At 41.7% G+C, this 15,748-nt stretch overlaps 2 protein-coding genes across 2 annotated transcripts; one reads left to right on the forward strand and one right to left on the reverse strand.

Annotated features, from left to right (window-relative positions):
• The first annotated feature begins 781 nt into the window (after positions 1–781).
• On the forward strand, positions 782–12,166 carry LOC103994419 (U11/U12 small nuclear ribonucleoprotein 25 kDa protein). The gene is made up of 5 exons (XM_009414742.3): positions 782–916; positions 1,432–1,665; positions 2,297–2,402; positions 3,061–3,160; positions 11,944–12,166. Exons 2-5 carry the CDS (start codon positions 1,449–1,451, stop codon positions 12,037–12,039), a joined length of 519 nt encoding a protein of 172 aa, XP_009413017.2. The 5' UTR covers positions 782–916; positions 1,432–1,448; the 3' UTR covers positions 12,040–12,166.
• Positions 12,114–15,387, reverse strand: LOC135586572 (uncharacterized). Its single transcript, XM_065079102.1, has 3 exons — positions 15,179–15,387; positions 12,811–13,168; positions 12,114–12,733 (listed from the first exon to the last, which is right to left on the reverse strand). Exons 1-3 carry the CDS (start codon positions 15,239–15,241, stop codon positions 12,222–12,224), a joined length of 933 nt encoding a protein of 310 aa, XP_064935174.1. The 5' UTR covers positions 15,242–15,387; the 3' UTR covers positions 12,114–12,221.
• Between the last annotated feature and the right edge of the window lie 361 nt (positions 15,388–15,748).

Below are 15,748 nucleotides of genomic sequence, written 5' to 3' on the forward strand. Positions count from 1 at the left end.
AAGAGCGCTTATCATTTGTTGAACAAAGAGAACTTAGCTTGGATGGAGGATGATGTGATATTTGAATATTTATCAAAATATTAAAATCTTTCCTTCAAATTTATTTTTGGACCGTCTCCCAACTTGTTTGTATCTTTCATATATCCTCCATTCACAAGTTGTCTAATATCATATAATAATTCCTTATAATCTTTCTTATTTTATACCATTATTGCTATTTCACTATGATAGTTTTAGATAAATATAAATAATATGTTTTCATATAATTTCTACCACAAATGACTTTTTTTCTTTATGAAAAATAAAACACTATCGAGGGATCTATTAGTAATATTAAATTAAAAATTTCTTCGTCGCCTCATAAATGAAGTTTTTATATCTAATTTGAGCTTTGCTTCACCCTCAAAAGATTCCCACACAAGAATAATAATTGTTGAATCTCGTTGCCATGTTACATGGTGTAGGCCTTTGCAAGAGACTTGCCAACATCAAATATCTTCTTAAAGCCCACTCCAATGGGCACTAAAATATTCTAACGCACTCGAGCTCGAGCTCAATAATAATCCGAGTAATAATTAGTTTATTAATTAGAAAATATTATAAAAACTTGGATTGATTTATGAGATTAAGTATCTTAGGTTAATGATCCACCTATTATTGAACCCTAAGGACATCCCTAGGTGACACGTCACGAGTTAGACCACTATGACCTCTATTATTAATTTGACTTTAGCATATAAATGTAATCGTGCGAAGTTGAAAATTTGTTTTTGTTTTCGAAAACTGTTTCCTGATTAAAGTGATCATATAACAAACACAAGCAAAATCATCCGCATTTATCCTCCCACTCCACCGCTTGCCCGATCGCAGTCCGCCGCTCCTCGCCCTCTCGCTCTCCTCCCACAGTTCGCCGCCGGTAAGCGTCTTGCCCTCTCTTACTATGTGCCCTACGCCCACGGGCCACTACAAATGGCCCGCCCCATGGCAGATCGCTTCTCACCCCGCCTTTCTCTTCGTTCCTCTTGATTCCTCCACACGGCCAACGCCGCTCGAGCCTGCTATGATTTCCGGGTGCTTCGTCGGTGACGAGAGCGGCACCGTGTTCTTCACCCCCGGAAACGAGCGGGTTTCGATGTCCTTCCTTGCCCTCGGCTCCGTCCGCCCTTCCTATTCTCCCTTTCTGTCGTTTTCATGTGGGTTGTGATGGATTTCCTCAAGCAACTTGGGCCTGTTTTGATGTTTCGGGAACAATAGAGAACTGGTGAATGTCTAACAACTGTTTTCCGAGAGCAAATCTGAACGGGGTTGCCGCCTTCGTTCAGAATTTCCTGTTTACGGAATGTAGAATGTTGCTTGCTGATTATAGCCGAAGAAGTGATATAGAAGAGAAATCTTTTTGATACAAAATGATGTTATACCTGATGCCTGTAGGATGTTGTTCTGAAGAGATGGAATCAGGGTCCAAAACCGAGGAAAATGTTGGTTACAGCAGCATCACTGCCAAGAAAGCCCAGCTACAGTCTATGCTCTCTGCTCTTCTAGATGATCCGATATTGTTCGATGTTCCTAAGAAACCTACACTTGCAGATGTTGACACCTTAATAAATTTGGAGCTCGGCAGTGCAATGAAAATATCTGTCACTAAGGTGGACAATACCTCTTTTGGTACGTGGTCTTGTTCTTGGTTTTCGGTAGAATTTGTTCTTTCATTCCATGTGCTTATGGAGTGGCTGAAGTAATTACCACCAGTCTTCTGAAGTTAAGATCCTTGATACTTAAAGATAATCTATAGTACCAGTATCGTGACATGAACTGAGCCAGCAAACAGGATAATGCACCTTATCTTGTGATCCTGCAGCTGCTTTACTCGTAGCATGCTTCATTATCATTCTTGTTTATAGGCAAGGATCCTCACCATATTGGAGCTTTTTCTTTGTACTGTGTTCCATTATCTTTTAAGTACTGCAAAAGTGGAAAACCTGTCTAGCACATTGTTTTTCTCAAATTAATAGATGCATCATTGCTGAAAAATAAGGTCCCAAAGTAGAACGTAGAAGTGACAACTATCGATACTTTTTTTTTCATTTCATTTTGAAGCAATGCATGTATAGTTTCAGATCAGGCTAAGGCATGTTTTTTATTAGTCTAGTAATCCATACTCGGTGGAAATTGCGGGTTTCAATATATCATGCAAGAAAGATGCTGTTTGCTTTTTTGGTAAAATTCTACCATGTTATTTCAATTGTTTCTACCTAAAGGGACTTAATCTAAAATGACCATGCTTTCCTTTCTGAAGATGTCGCAGTTCTGAACTCTGCTACTGTCAAGGATTTGAAATTAGCAATCAGGAAGAAAATAAATGAAATAGAGCAAGCCAAAATGGGTCATCGCCACATTTCATGGTACCTCCCCTATCCTTTCATTTTCTCAGCTAAAACTTTCAAGAAATTTTTCAAAAATCAGCAGGTATTTATTCCATGAAAAAATCGTGGCTATCATATCACCTTGTTCATACAAAGGGATAAGAGATCACTTTTATCAGTTTTGTGAGTTCTGACTTCTTGATATCTCGAGCAGTAAGAAATGTTACATCTTATTATACGTGCATTTATTTATTTTCGTATGTTGTGTAAACTAGCCCTGTTGACCTTCCTTCTCCTCAGCTTAAAAAAAGAAAAAGAAAAAGAATCCTTGTCCTGACTTTTTTTATCCAAAGCTTGTTGGTCGTTCCCATCTCAAGTATTTCCTCTGTTGCTCTTAGCTAATATATAAAAATCATAATGTTGATATAATAATTTACTATCCAAGATGATGGCTAAAAAACAAAAGGAATTGTTGGTTAAACTTGTGAATCAAAATACCTTGTAAAAATTGAAGCACATTATATGGTTATAAATTTAGTGCAATGTTGAGTATATCTTTCGCCTTTTGGTTATGATGATATATTTAAAAATATCATTCATGTGTATGTACATTTCTTCAAGTCACTGAAATTGGTTTATAAAATTTCCAAAACCTGCCATCTGTTAAAGATTTGGTACTGGTTCATTTACCGTGCAGGAGGCATGTCTGGGCAAATTTTTGCCTTGCTCACCATAATGAGAAGCTCATTGATGACAATTCTATGCTCACTGAATATGGCATACATAACAATTCTAAGGTAATTTTTTAAAGTCATATCTACATGTTTCTTTATATGAAGCGGCAAACTTCCACTAGCTATTGATTAATAGAACAGTGACCTTTCTGTTTTTCTTCTTTAATATAAACTTCCTTCCTAGTATGCCGCTTGGTAGTTGTCACTCACAATATCCTTCTCTATCACTTCAAATTTATTTCATCAGTAAGTTGCATGCAGCTCAGGAAATCAATTTCAACTAGTTTTCTGTAAATTGCATGTTGCACTGCTAATTTCTTATTAATTTTTGGAAATGAACTGTTACCAAAGGTTGTTATCGAGGGAAATTTGATCGAAAAAAAATAAAGGGTCAAAAGGCTATACCAAAGACTGGATAAAGGGAGATAACATCAACAGAACTATGCATGTCAATGACTTGATGAAGATGCCAAAGACAACTGCATAGATGAAGGACCCTGTAGAGTTAGCATCAGACTATTTGAAATATAATAAAATCTTAAACACCACGGAAATAAACTGTAATAGAGTAATAAATTCTTGTCAAATGTTCTGTCGGAAAGTAAAATGTTCAATAATGAAATAGAGGTAGTGTCACATGATCTTCTATATGATTGCTCATGAAACGATATATGATAGTCACAGTATGTTTTAGGGGAATTTTGTCCATAAAATGTCGAAGGTTTCTGCCAAAACTTTTCAAAAGTTTCATTTGTGTATATAAGATTCTGTATCCGTGTAGTATTTGAATACTTTGGTTTAAAGAGCTAAATTGTGATATACACATGGTGTCAATAATGTTCTGAAATGGATCTCAGAGCTGTTTTTCAAGAACTTTAGATATTTGATGTTACAATTATGTATGACTATCTTCATAAATTTTTCCTTTAATTTAACCTAACTGAGGTCCCTAAGTAACTTTCTTTCTAGGATTTTAGTAGTGGCTTGAAATCGTTTGGGTCTTGTTTTAATAGTCCTTGACGGTCAGGTTAGGGCATGGAAAATGCAGAGATAAATTTAGCAATAATCTTCAGGAATAACAAGTTGCATCCTTAAGAGATGACATTAATATGTGATCATAGTTTATAATGGCTCTATGATGCTCTTCAAATATGTAACCTAGAGTTGCTCAGGAATGCTTATTTTGTTTTATTTGTGATTTATCATATTGAAGTTTTTGAAGCATTGAGCATTTAGTATTCTGATCACAGGAATAGAACATGTCCGATATAGCAAAGTTTCTATCTTTTAATAAGATAGAATGGCAGCAGAGGAGGATTTTGATAGTTATATATTCTTTTGTTGGGACAATATAGATTTGCTGCCACTCCGATTCTTTTGTTCTTCCTCGTTACATAAGTTATGTTTCTATAGGATCCTACTGTACGTGGTAAAATTTTCGTATCAGGCAAGGTGGTATTTGTTGCATGCCCTTGTATACGGCAGAGGTCATATATCCTATCGAGTAGGGTGTATGTAACATGGTAATACCAATTATTGAGGACCAAGCAACCTTGCCTGGTCGGTTCTCAATAGGTCTTTGTTCTCAGGGAAAGCATCTGAGAGGACATTTCTCTGGCAATAGGATTGAACCTAGAAATGGTTTCCGGCTCCGGTGTATCATCAAGTCTAGGACGACTTTGAGACAGAATTCGAGTCAGCGAGCGGAGGGTTTAGATCTAGTTCCACAGTATTAAAACTATGCTCGAGGAGTTGTTTAAGGGCGTTTCACTGGATAAGTACGTGTATGTGAATAAATTTTGATGATTGATGATTGATGATGCATATGATCAGACATATAACTATTCTTAAGCAGCCTCCCTAGAATGAATTCCATATCTGGAGTTGACGAGAGATCACCAAGAATGATTAGCGATGATTAAACCAATTGGGTCCATGATGAAGCACGCTTTCTTGGTCCTTGGAATATTTTCTAGTCGTAGATCATCTGTTGGACTATAATGGTAATGATTTCTTGATCAGCTTATCTCATGGGGTGAAATGGACGAATCCTATCTGTTGGACTATGTTGCCACTTTTGTGGAAATGGACAAATGGAAAAAAAAAAATCCTTTTTTTGGGTTTTTTTTTCTAAGAGGTGTTCGCCTTTTTATAATTTTCAATCGATGTTCTTTTAGTTCCATATTTTTCAAATACCCTTGACAATTAAACGAAAAAATCTATTTTTTGGTTTTTTTTCCAATAGTTGTTCCCCTTTTTATATTTTTCAATAGATGTTTTCTTATTGCCATATTTTTCTAAGTACCTTGACAAGCCACAATAACAACTTCACTGGTTTTGGTGGATAAGTCCACGTGGTAAATCAATTAAATTTTTTAATTATAATTATTTTTCAATATGTTTATAATGTTTTGGTGGTGTTAGGGGAAAGAGTCATTGACGTCTTGGTCAACCTGAAGTGATCCGGACCAATGTGTGCAAGGTTGTCTGAGGTGTCTCCGAGATAGAAACATTGTGCTCTCGAGGTGTTTCCTGCATGAAGACCAAGGTCGGGAAGTATTTCCCGATCCGATCTCTTCGATGCTCAAGTTAGTAACCTCGGGTAAATGCAGACACGAGTAGTCAAAATAAGTAAAAACCTCTCATGTTGTGTTGGGGACGTGTTTTTATACCTAGCCTTAGAGGGGGGACAACCTATAATCGCTCTAACATCCCCTTCTTGATGTCTTATCCACATGGGTGATAAGGGGAAGACAACCTCGAAGTACTTGCCTTCTCTTGTTCTCACGGGTAGACAAGTGGAAGGTGACCTATATCTTTTTCGCCCTTTGAGAACACAATGTGGTGGCTATGTGTCGAATAATGATTGACTAATAGTATATTCTCTATCATTTGTCCTATCTCAAGGTATGCTTTGGGGCATGAAGTGCGATGTTTAGTTCATCTGACACGAGTGCGTTTAGGATCTCCTCATGCGAGTCAGGTTTTCTTGACTCACGCGCCTCGGACACATTTTGCCTTGTACCTTCGTCGTGACAAATTCTTCTCATGCAGGTCGAGTTTTCCCGACTCACGTGCCTTAAGCACATTTGGTCTTGTGCCTCTGTCGTGGCAAATTGCTCCTCGTGCGGGTCAGGTTTTCCTGACTCATGTGCCTCGTATACATTTTGCCTAGTGCCTTCGCCATTACGGATTTCTCTTACACGGGTTTAGTTTTTCCAACTTACTCGCCTTGGGCACAATTTGTCTTACGCTTTCGCTGTAACAAATTTCTCTTCACTCGGGTTAAGTTTTCTCGACTCACACCCCTCAAGCATATTATGCCTTGGGACTCCATCGTGGTGGATTTCTTTTCATGCTAGTCAGGTTTTTCGACTCGTGCTTGGGTCACATTTTGCCTTGCGCCTTCCTCGTGATGGATTTCTCTTCATGCGGGTTGGATTGTTTCGACTTATGCACCTCAGACATATTTTGCCTTGTACCTCGTTCGTGATAAATTTTTCTTCATGTGGGTCGGGTTTCCCAACTCATACTCCTTGGGCATATTTTGTCCCTTAGCGCCTCTGTCATAGTGGATTTCTCTTCATGTGGGTCAGATTTTCTCAACTCACACACCTTGGGCACATTTTGCCCTACGCCTCTATTATGGTGGATTTCTCTTCATACAGGTCGGGTTTTCCCAACTCACGCACCTTGGGCACATTTTGCCCTACGCCTCCGTCGTGGCGGATTTCTCCTTACACAAATCGAGTTTTCCCGAGTCATGCACCTCGGGCACATTTGGCCTTGTGCCTCCATCGTGATGAATTTTTCCTCATGCGAGTTAGGTTTTCTTGACTCACGCATCTTGGGCATATTTTGCCTTGCACCTCCGTTGTGGTGGATTTCTCTTCACGTGGGTTGGGTTTTTCTAACTCATGTGCCTTGGGTATATTTTGCCTTGTGCCTCCGTTATGGTAGATTTCTTGTTGTACGGATCGAGTTTTCTCGACTCGCGCCTTAGGCACATTTTGCCTTGCTTCTCTGTTGTGGCAAATTTCTCTTCATGCGGGTCAAGTTTTCCTGACTCACGTGTCTTGGGTACATTTGACCTTATACCTTCGTCATGGCGGATTTTCCCCTGCGCGGGTCAATTTTTCTCGACTTATGTATCTTAGGCACATTTGGCCTTGTGCCTCCGTCGTAACAGATTTCTCCTCGCATTGGTCAAGTTTTCCTGACCCATGCGCCTCGAGCAAATTTGGCCTTATGCCCCCGCTGTGTTGGATTTTGGCCCTTTTCGAGTCCTTCATTCGACACTTTTTGAGTCCTTCATCCAACACTTTTCGAATCCTTCATCCATCGTCATTCTTTCGGAATTATTCTTAGACTTGAAGCTTCTAGGCAAGCCGAAGCCTCGAGAGAAGTGCTTCATATTTGGCCTTATTGTTGGAGATCTTGAACTCAAACCGGAGGGCTTGCTCATACACTTGTTTGTTCAAGCATTTCAAGATAAGTCCAACACCGCCCCTTTCTAAGGTGGCAGAACCATCCATGAACATTGTCCATACCGAGGGGGGATAACTATCAGCCTTAAGCGAGGGAGTTAGCTTTGAGATAAAGTCTGTCAACACCTGGGCCTTTATGACAGTCCTCGGCACATATCGGATGTCGAACTCATTTAGCTCTACTGACCACCTCAACAATCGCCCTGAGATGTCGAACAACGAAAAGACTTACTTGAGTGGTTGGTCGGTGATCACCTGTACAGCATGCACTTGAAACTAAGGGTGGAGCTTCCTTACTGCTAGTACTAGTGCAAATGCAAGCCTCTCGATAGGGGGTATCGTTCTTGGGGTCCGCTTAGAACATGATTAACATAGTAAATAGGCTTCTGAACTGTCAAGTTGTTTCATACGAGCATCGAGCTGATAGTGAGGTTGATGGTAGTGAAATAAAAGTGTTTTGCCAGAGGTAGAGGAGAGTTGTGACAATTGAGCAAGGTGGTGCTTCAGCCTCATGACACTCCTCAGTCCATATAAAGCCTTTTGGGTTCTTTAATGCTCGAAAGAAAGGTAGACATTTATCACCTGATTGGGATAAGAATCAGTCAAGTGTTGATATTCGCCTTGTTAACTATTGGACTTCCCTTACTGACCAAGCTGGGCGTATCTTTAGTATGGCTCGCACCTTCTTAGGGTTTGCATCTGTTTCCCTCCGGTGCACGATGAATTCGAGGAACTTTCTCGAGCTGACTCCGAAGGCGCACTTGGTCAGATTAAGGCTCATGTTGAACTTCTTTAGAACTTGAAATGTCTCGACCAAGTTCGTCAAATGTGAGTCGGTCGTTCTGCTTTTGACTATCATGTCGTCTACAAACACTTTAACGTTCCACTTGATCTGGTGCTTGAACATCTTATTCACCATCATTTGATACGTTACCCCTTCATTTTTCAACCCGAATGACATGACTCGGTATCAATACATGTCTCGACGGTGATAAAGGAAGTGTGTTCTTGATCCTTTAGTGCCATTATTATTTGGTTATATCCCGAGAATACATCTATAAAGGTGAGGAGCTCGTGACCCGAGGTAGCATCAACCAACTAAACAATTCGAGGAAGAGGATAGTTGTCCTTCAAATATGTGATGCTGGGCTATATCTGGGTCGATTTTCGGCATGTCTTTTAGCAACCACGCAAACACCTCAACATTCTCCCTAAGGAAATTGATGGGTTGCCCTCATTTCTTTTCGAGAAGTGTCGCCCCGACTTTGACAACTTGATCGAAATGAGCCTTGTCCATGAGTGCTTTAATAAGTGATTCCACCAACTCCGGAGGTGGGAGGGACTTGGCGAAATTTCGAGGGTCCATAGGCGACGCCTTTGGTCGAGCCTTCATTGGTAGGGAGAGCGTCGTAAGGTAGCATTGGCGCAACTCCCTTGGGTTGCTTCTCAACTCTCCAACGTTGGTCCTCGTCGAGAATTTCATCACCATATGACAAATTGACACCATCACCCTTAGCTTGTTTAGCGAGGGCTAACCTATGATTGCGTTGTATGTCGAGGGGATATCGACCACTATTAATTTGATCATTACCATTTTGGAGCACGGCTCGTCCCCAAATGTGACATGCAAGGTCACAGCTCCAAGAGGGGGGTTCGAGTCGCTAGTGAACCCCGTTAGCGAAGAAGTCATAGGGGTGAGGTTGTTAGTCGAGAGCTTGAGTTTTTGGAAACATCAAAGTAGAGGGCATTAGCAAAGCTACTTATATCAATCATGACCCTCTTCACTCGAGTGTTGATCATCCTCACGGAGACTACCAAGGCATCGTCATGATTCGGGTCGAGGTACATCGTCTCTTTCTCCTTGAAGGTTATTTATGGTTCATCCCTCGTCCTAAAATTTTTTTCATTGGTAGCTCGGGCGTAAGCTTTATAACTCGGGGAGCTATATCCTCTGAAGGCGGGTCCACCAATGATGATGTCAATATGTCTCTCTATCGGTCCTTAAGGTCAAGGTGAAGGTTCCCGATGCCTCCAAACAAATCGCTCGCGGTGTCCTCGACAAATGAGTTCTTCAGTATGCTCTTTCATGTCATGACAATCTTTCGTGTCGTGATTGTAATCCCAATGGTAGCAATAGTATTTGGATTTGTCTTTCTTCGCCAATGAAGTCTTCATCGGTTGAAGGTCTTTTATGATCCTATTCTCTTTTATCTGCAAAAAGACTTCGGTTCTAGTCATATTAGCTCAGACCTCAAGCAAGGGAACTCGGGTTGTTCGTTTCTTCGCCGCTGTGACCTCGAGGTTGGGGCGGATTGTAGTCGCTCCTATCTCATCCTTTTGTGTGCTTCCTCACGTTTACCGGAGACCATTACCTCAGCGAAAATATGCTGATTGGCCCTTTGGAGTATCTCGGGTAAGTCGTTGGTAGCCTCTCTACCAACGACTAGAAAAGACGAGAGGGCTTGAGTCCCATCATGAAGGCCTATATTACGAGTAATAGATAAGCATCTTTTATGCCTCGAATTTCGTTGGTGAGCCGAGCGACAAAGTCCGAGAGCGTTTTCTCCTCCCTTGCCTAAGTTCGAGAAGCATTGTCGCTAATGGCCTCGTGCGCACATTCTTGAGAAAGTGAAGTTCGAACTCCCTTGCAAGCTGAGCAAAAGCAGCGATGTGCTTAGGAAGGCACGATACGAGTGTACCATTTTTGTGTTAGGCCTCTTAACGTAGTTGGAAAGGCACGACATAATAGGGCATCCGAAGTGTCATACAATGACATTTGGGCACAAAAAGCAACGATGTGCTCCATTGGGTCAGTACTGTCATCAAAGGTCTCCATTGATGGGAGGTGAAAGTTTGTCATGATCGACTCCTCTTAGATGTTCTAGGTGAATGACGACCGACCCGAGGTGGGATCGATCGGCCCTTCCGCTCTGAATTGTTGGAACTCTCATCGCATCTCCTCTAAACGCCGGTCCATTTGCCATAGTTGGATCGTTAGGGAATCATTCACCAAATCTGCTGATTGGGTCTCGGACTTAGGTGGAGCAAAGTCGTGGTGCAACGGTTCGTTGAACTCTACGGTTAGGGAGTAGGGTGCTCCCTCGATCGACAATTTGATGGGCCTCGGGCGCTCTTGAGATGTTGGCATTGCGTCGGGTGAGGGGACCCTGACGGGCATCGATGTTAATGGCGGTTGAGCTGTTGACCGCGACTAAGATGGTGGCATCGCCTGTTGGGCTAATTGGGGCAAGAGCAAAGCGACAGCTTACATGATGCTCATTAGCATCTATGACTGTTGGGTGAGGTTTAGAACATCGTAGCAGGGATGAGCAAGTGGCTTGAGGTCGCTCTTGGAGGCATGAGGCTCGAGTCGTTGAATAGACGCCAATATCGCATGGGCGTTTCCGTCGAGGTGGATGCATCCACGTGCGGAAATGGTGGTTGTTGCCCCCCTTGAGTGAAAGTATTATGGGTCGAGGGCAAAACCTCCTCGCTCGAGTGTTCGTTGGGAGGGTTGGTAGGCGGACTTTCCTGTGACATCGGGCCCTCCTTCTAGCACCAAAAATATTAGTGGAAAGAACCGTTGACGTCTTGATCAGCCCGATATGATCTGGACCTGTATGCGTAGGGTTGTTCGAGGTGGAAACATCGAGCTCTTGAGGAGTTTTCTGCATAGACCGAGGTCATGAGAGGTTTCTCGACCCGATTTCTCCGACAATCAAGTTAGTAACTCCAAGAAAATGTCCGCGTGAGTAGTTATAAGAAGTAAAGACCTCCCCTGTTATTTTGTTAGGAACATGTTTTTATACCTAACCTTAGAGGGGGGATAACCTCTAATCGTCCTAATGTCTCCTTGGCATCTTGTCCATGTGGGCTATAAGGGGGAGACAACCTTGAACTATCTATCTTGTAATGGGTGGGAGATGACTTATATTTCTTCCTCTCACCAATGACTTCAGTGATGATTATTTGACTGATAGTATATTTCCTATCAATTAATAGTCTTTCAGTGTTTTTAGTGAAAGATGTCTGATAGTATTGATGGTGGACTAAATTATATATGGGAGACTAAATTAGTTTACCTTATCGACCAATCAGAATGGTGCTCCAATTATCTTGTCAGACGCATTTGAGGATTAGTAAACAGGAGGTGTTCCTCCTAAAATATGAAAAAGGGAACACCTCTGTAAAATAAGATGAGACTTTTCCTGAAATTTTGATTCTTTTTTTTGGTGAGTGTATAATCATGCCTGAAGCTTTTGCATCTTTAAAATTGTCTTCACTACGCTGTTATGCTTAGAGGATCTGATTGTACCATCGCAAATCATGCATATTTATTTTTTACTTTTTCTCTTGCAGGTACACTTTTTTCCTTGCGTCGTGTCTCGGGCATCCCATAAACATTCCAAGAGAAAGAAACACCGGTTTTTTCATGGTCTTAGTAAACGATCATAGGGTAGCCAGTCCTTTTTCTCTATCTCAGACTATTTTTCCTAAACTTGTATTAAATCAAAGAATTGCCACAAACATAAGCAAGCGGAGATATTTGAGATAAGAACGTGAGTTCGATCACCTTGTTACAGATTCACGCCCAATCTAAATGTGGCATAGCCTTGTCATAGATACTTACGCCCCTCTCAAAAGGGGACAACATATGGCAGCTGGTACGCATCGAACTCGGGCAAGTAGCAGGCTCGGGGCTGCTGCAAAGAAATCCTACGCTCTCCACAACTCGACCCTCCCACTGTGATGGCCTCACACTCGTTGGTACAGGGAGTGGAGCGCCGCTTTGGATCGCCAAAATGCCACCACTCGCTGCTGACATCCAGAGACTCCAACTGCGATAGCGGCGGGTTCCAATTCACTATTAAATCTTCAAACTGTCCCCTTTGCCCAGTTCTCCTCCGAATCCGTTTTACATCGGAAGACAAATGTGACAGCACAGCTGCTTTCGCATCCTTGCCTGAGACACTGGGCTGCTCATGGACTTCAGGCAGCTCATGAACCATTTCCTTGGATTTGGCCACTACTACTTGTCCTGCTGTTTGCATGGCCGGTAGCCTCAATGATGGCTGCAATGGCTCTAAATCTACTCGACTCAATGATGCAGACCGTAATGGTAATGGCAACTTGATACGAAGGATATTCCCTATACGTCAATATGTAAAAAGTAAGCCAAGCTCAACAAAGGAGATGAAGACTACCTAAACGAGAAACGAGTCTTACCAAGACCATGCTTATTGTGACCGCAGATGGATGACACAAGTTTCCTCCTCTTGTTGCTGTCCTGAGAGCTCTCAGGGTAGTCATACTTGTCCCCAGTGAAACTCAGCAGCTCATGTTCTTCCGTAAGGCCGCTGCCTTCCAACTGCTCAATGGCATCATTGCTTGTCCTTTGGCTGTACAGATCTTTCTGTTCGGACGGGCTCTTCTCTTCATGCTTGCTCTTTCCCTCGTGCTGAGAGTTCGCGGATTTCTGCTCAACATTTTCCCTCTTCTCCTCCCTCCTTTTCCCTTTCTTATTCTCCTTCTTTACCCTTCTTCGTTCAACCTCCTTTGCCTTTTCCCTTTCCTCTTTCTTTGCCTTTTCCATTGCACCAGAACAACAGTCATGACAGAGGCAAACAAAGCAAGGAGCAATGCATAGGAAAAGATAGATCACATAGACACCCAGTCAAGGAGATCACAGTCGTTAAGCTCCAATAGCATGATATTTCACACTGAACCAGTGTCTGCAATACCGGTCCGAAAGGTTATCGGTACGCGGACCGTCCGTTACCGAGCAGAACGAATAATAATAATAAAATAAAATTATATATATATATATATATATATATATATATATATATATATATATATAATTTAAATAATCGAGGCGACGTCGCATCGCCTCGACGATGTCACCGAGGCAACACGACGTCGCCTTTCTCGGCATAAGTAAGATTACCAAATCTCGCTTTTCTTTTGAAAAGCGAGTACTTCCAACAAGATGAATATGTATTCGTCATAAATCCATTGCCAGGATTTGAACCCTGTTATCTGAGTAACTCCAGACTTCTAAGAAGACCAACATCGGAACATGATATAAGTTTCAACAAGAAAGAGATTATTCAAAACTTAAGTTTGGACCCAAGTAAGACCTACGATTGCTTCAATATATTAGACCAACCTTCTTCAACATCACTACTTCAAAATCTCAAGACACTCTCTAATATGCTATGAACTAATAACACATATAATTGTTGTTTGACAAAAGGTTTTACCACTGCAATTTGTCTAGAAGACCACGGCAGTGTAAACTCACAATCTGATTTAATTTGATATGCATTGATAAGGAACCAGTGGCTCACAATTAAAATTCATCCATTCAAGTTAGTTCTAAAGTTTCTTGCTCAGGGTTCTACTATTGAGATTTTTTTCCGAAACTAATACAAATCGACTGCATGTTAGGCCTCACCACTGACGAGGTCCGAACCAAGATAAAGTTGGACCATCAATCCAAACTAAGAAATAAGTGATCAAGAACCTTTTGTTAGACAATCAATGTAATGCAGATGTCTCACAGCTAAATCCAGAACACTGGACCAGAGAAGTTAACAAAATCAAACATGCACGAAAAATAGAAATTTGTAATGCCTAAGATGACCGAAGAAGATTAGACCTCCAAAAATGAATTCCTCTGTCCATCCTAATACTAAACTCCAAGTTTCCATTTTCCATGGCTTCTGCGGGTGAAAAACATACATGTTGTCAAACACACACATGAAACTCATTCCAGTGTTCACCCATGCCAGACATCTTTGTTGCCTTGTAACACATGTTCCACTAAACACATCAATGAAAAGATCCCACAACCACTCTCCCAGTGAAAAACTACATGATGATAGGCTTCCAAAAATTTCAGCTAAACTTCATATAAGTAAATATCAGAAACCATATAGTGTAAACGGTCACAATCTAAAACCAATACATGAACATAAAGTCCAACGTTCTTTCTAAAATCGATTCAAATTACTTAGCATTCCCAAACATTTCCAATTAGTCATCATATCTAACAACTAACTGTCACCAAAATACATGTCCATGTCTCCAATAAGATCAAGAAATATTGCATGTTTCTTATTAAGTCGAAGGATTCACAAAGAAGTATCATGTCTGCCTACAAGAATCAAATTAAAATCTCACGGTAAACCATTACAATAGGTCGTCTATATATTCCCCAGTGATCAATATTTTAGCTGCGACTACTTGTTGCAATCATGTTTCCACTAATCCCCCACGCAGCAGCTCATCATTAACCCAGAAAACTTATCAGATTTTCAGAGAAAAATCGAAACGAAATCAAGAAGAGTCCGAAAAAACACTCCACCCAACGAGAGCCCAATCGATACATACTGTAGTTAACCACACTTAACAACTGTCCGCTTTGGCATGTCTATTGAACAGACTGAGTACAGTCGTCTATGTTAGGAGTTAGTTTCTCAACGCTAAAAACCATATCGATCAAGAATCCCCATGGCGAACCGATCGCCAACCAAGGAAGTCGAGCAAGACTGCAAGAAATCAACCACAGCAGCATCGATGCTCAACAAACCTTAATGGATTCGATCAGGGACTCTTCCAAGAAAGGAGGCGGATACGGGAAACACCGCGACATCTCAGCACGGCAATCGAATCAGGGCAAGAAAGCACCGAGATCAGGCGATACGCGATATAGAGAAGGCAATCAAAGAAAGAAAGAGAGCAAAGCTAAGAAACAAGAAACCAGGGTTAGGGTTTCCCCGATCAAAACCGGATGGGGAAAGCAATAACCCTTCAATCGAAGGGAGGCACGGGTGCATTTATAGAGGCAGCGTGGCGGTCCGCTGCCACGCGGGCGCTAATTTGATCTCCATCTCGTGGGCATCTGTTGGTGGGACTCGCGAGGGTCCCACGCGGGATTTGGAACGGCGGTCCATGGAAGCCTGGTCCCGCGGGCCACAGACGCTAGGCAGCCGACCTCGACGAAATCAGGTGTAAAACACGTGAGAACCATCAGGCTCAGAAGAGGTTTCTCCTGTCGCGTGCGATACAGCGAACATAATGTTCCTTCGAATCAGCTATGCGAGCGGTGGGCCACACGTGGTGTTCCGATAATGGCGAGCCGTTCCGATTATGCAAGCAG

The sequence above is a fragment of the Musa acuminata genome, chromosome BXJ1-8, assembly GCF_036884655.1.
Source record: "Musa acuminata AAA Group cultivar baxijiao chromosome BXJ1-8, Cavendish_Baxijiao_AAA, whole genome shotgun sequence".
In the NCBI taxonomy this organism is placed as follows: Eukaryota; Viridiplantae; Streptophyta; class Magnoliopsida; order Zingiberales; family Musaceae; genus Musa; species Musa acuminata.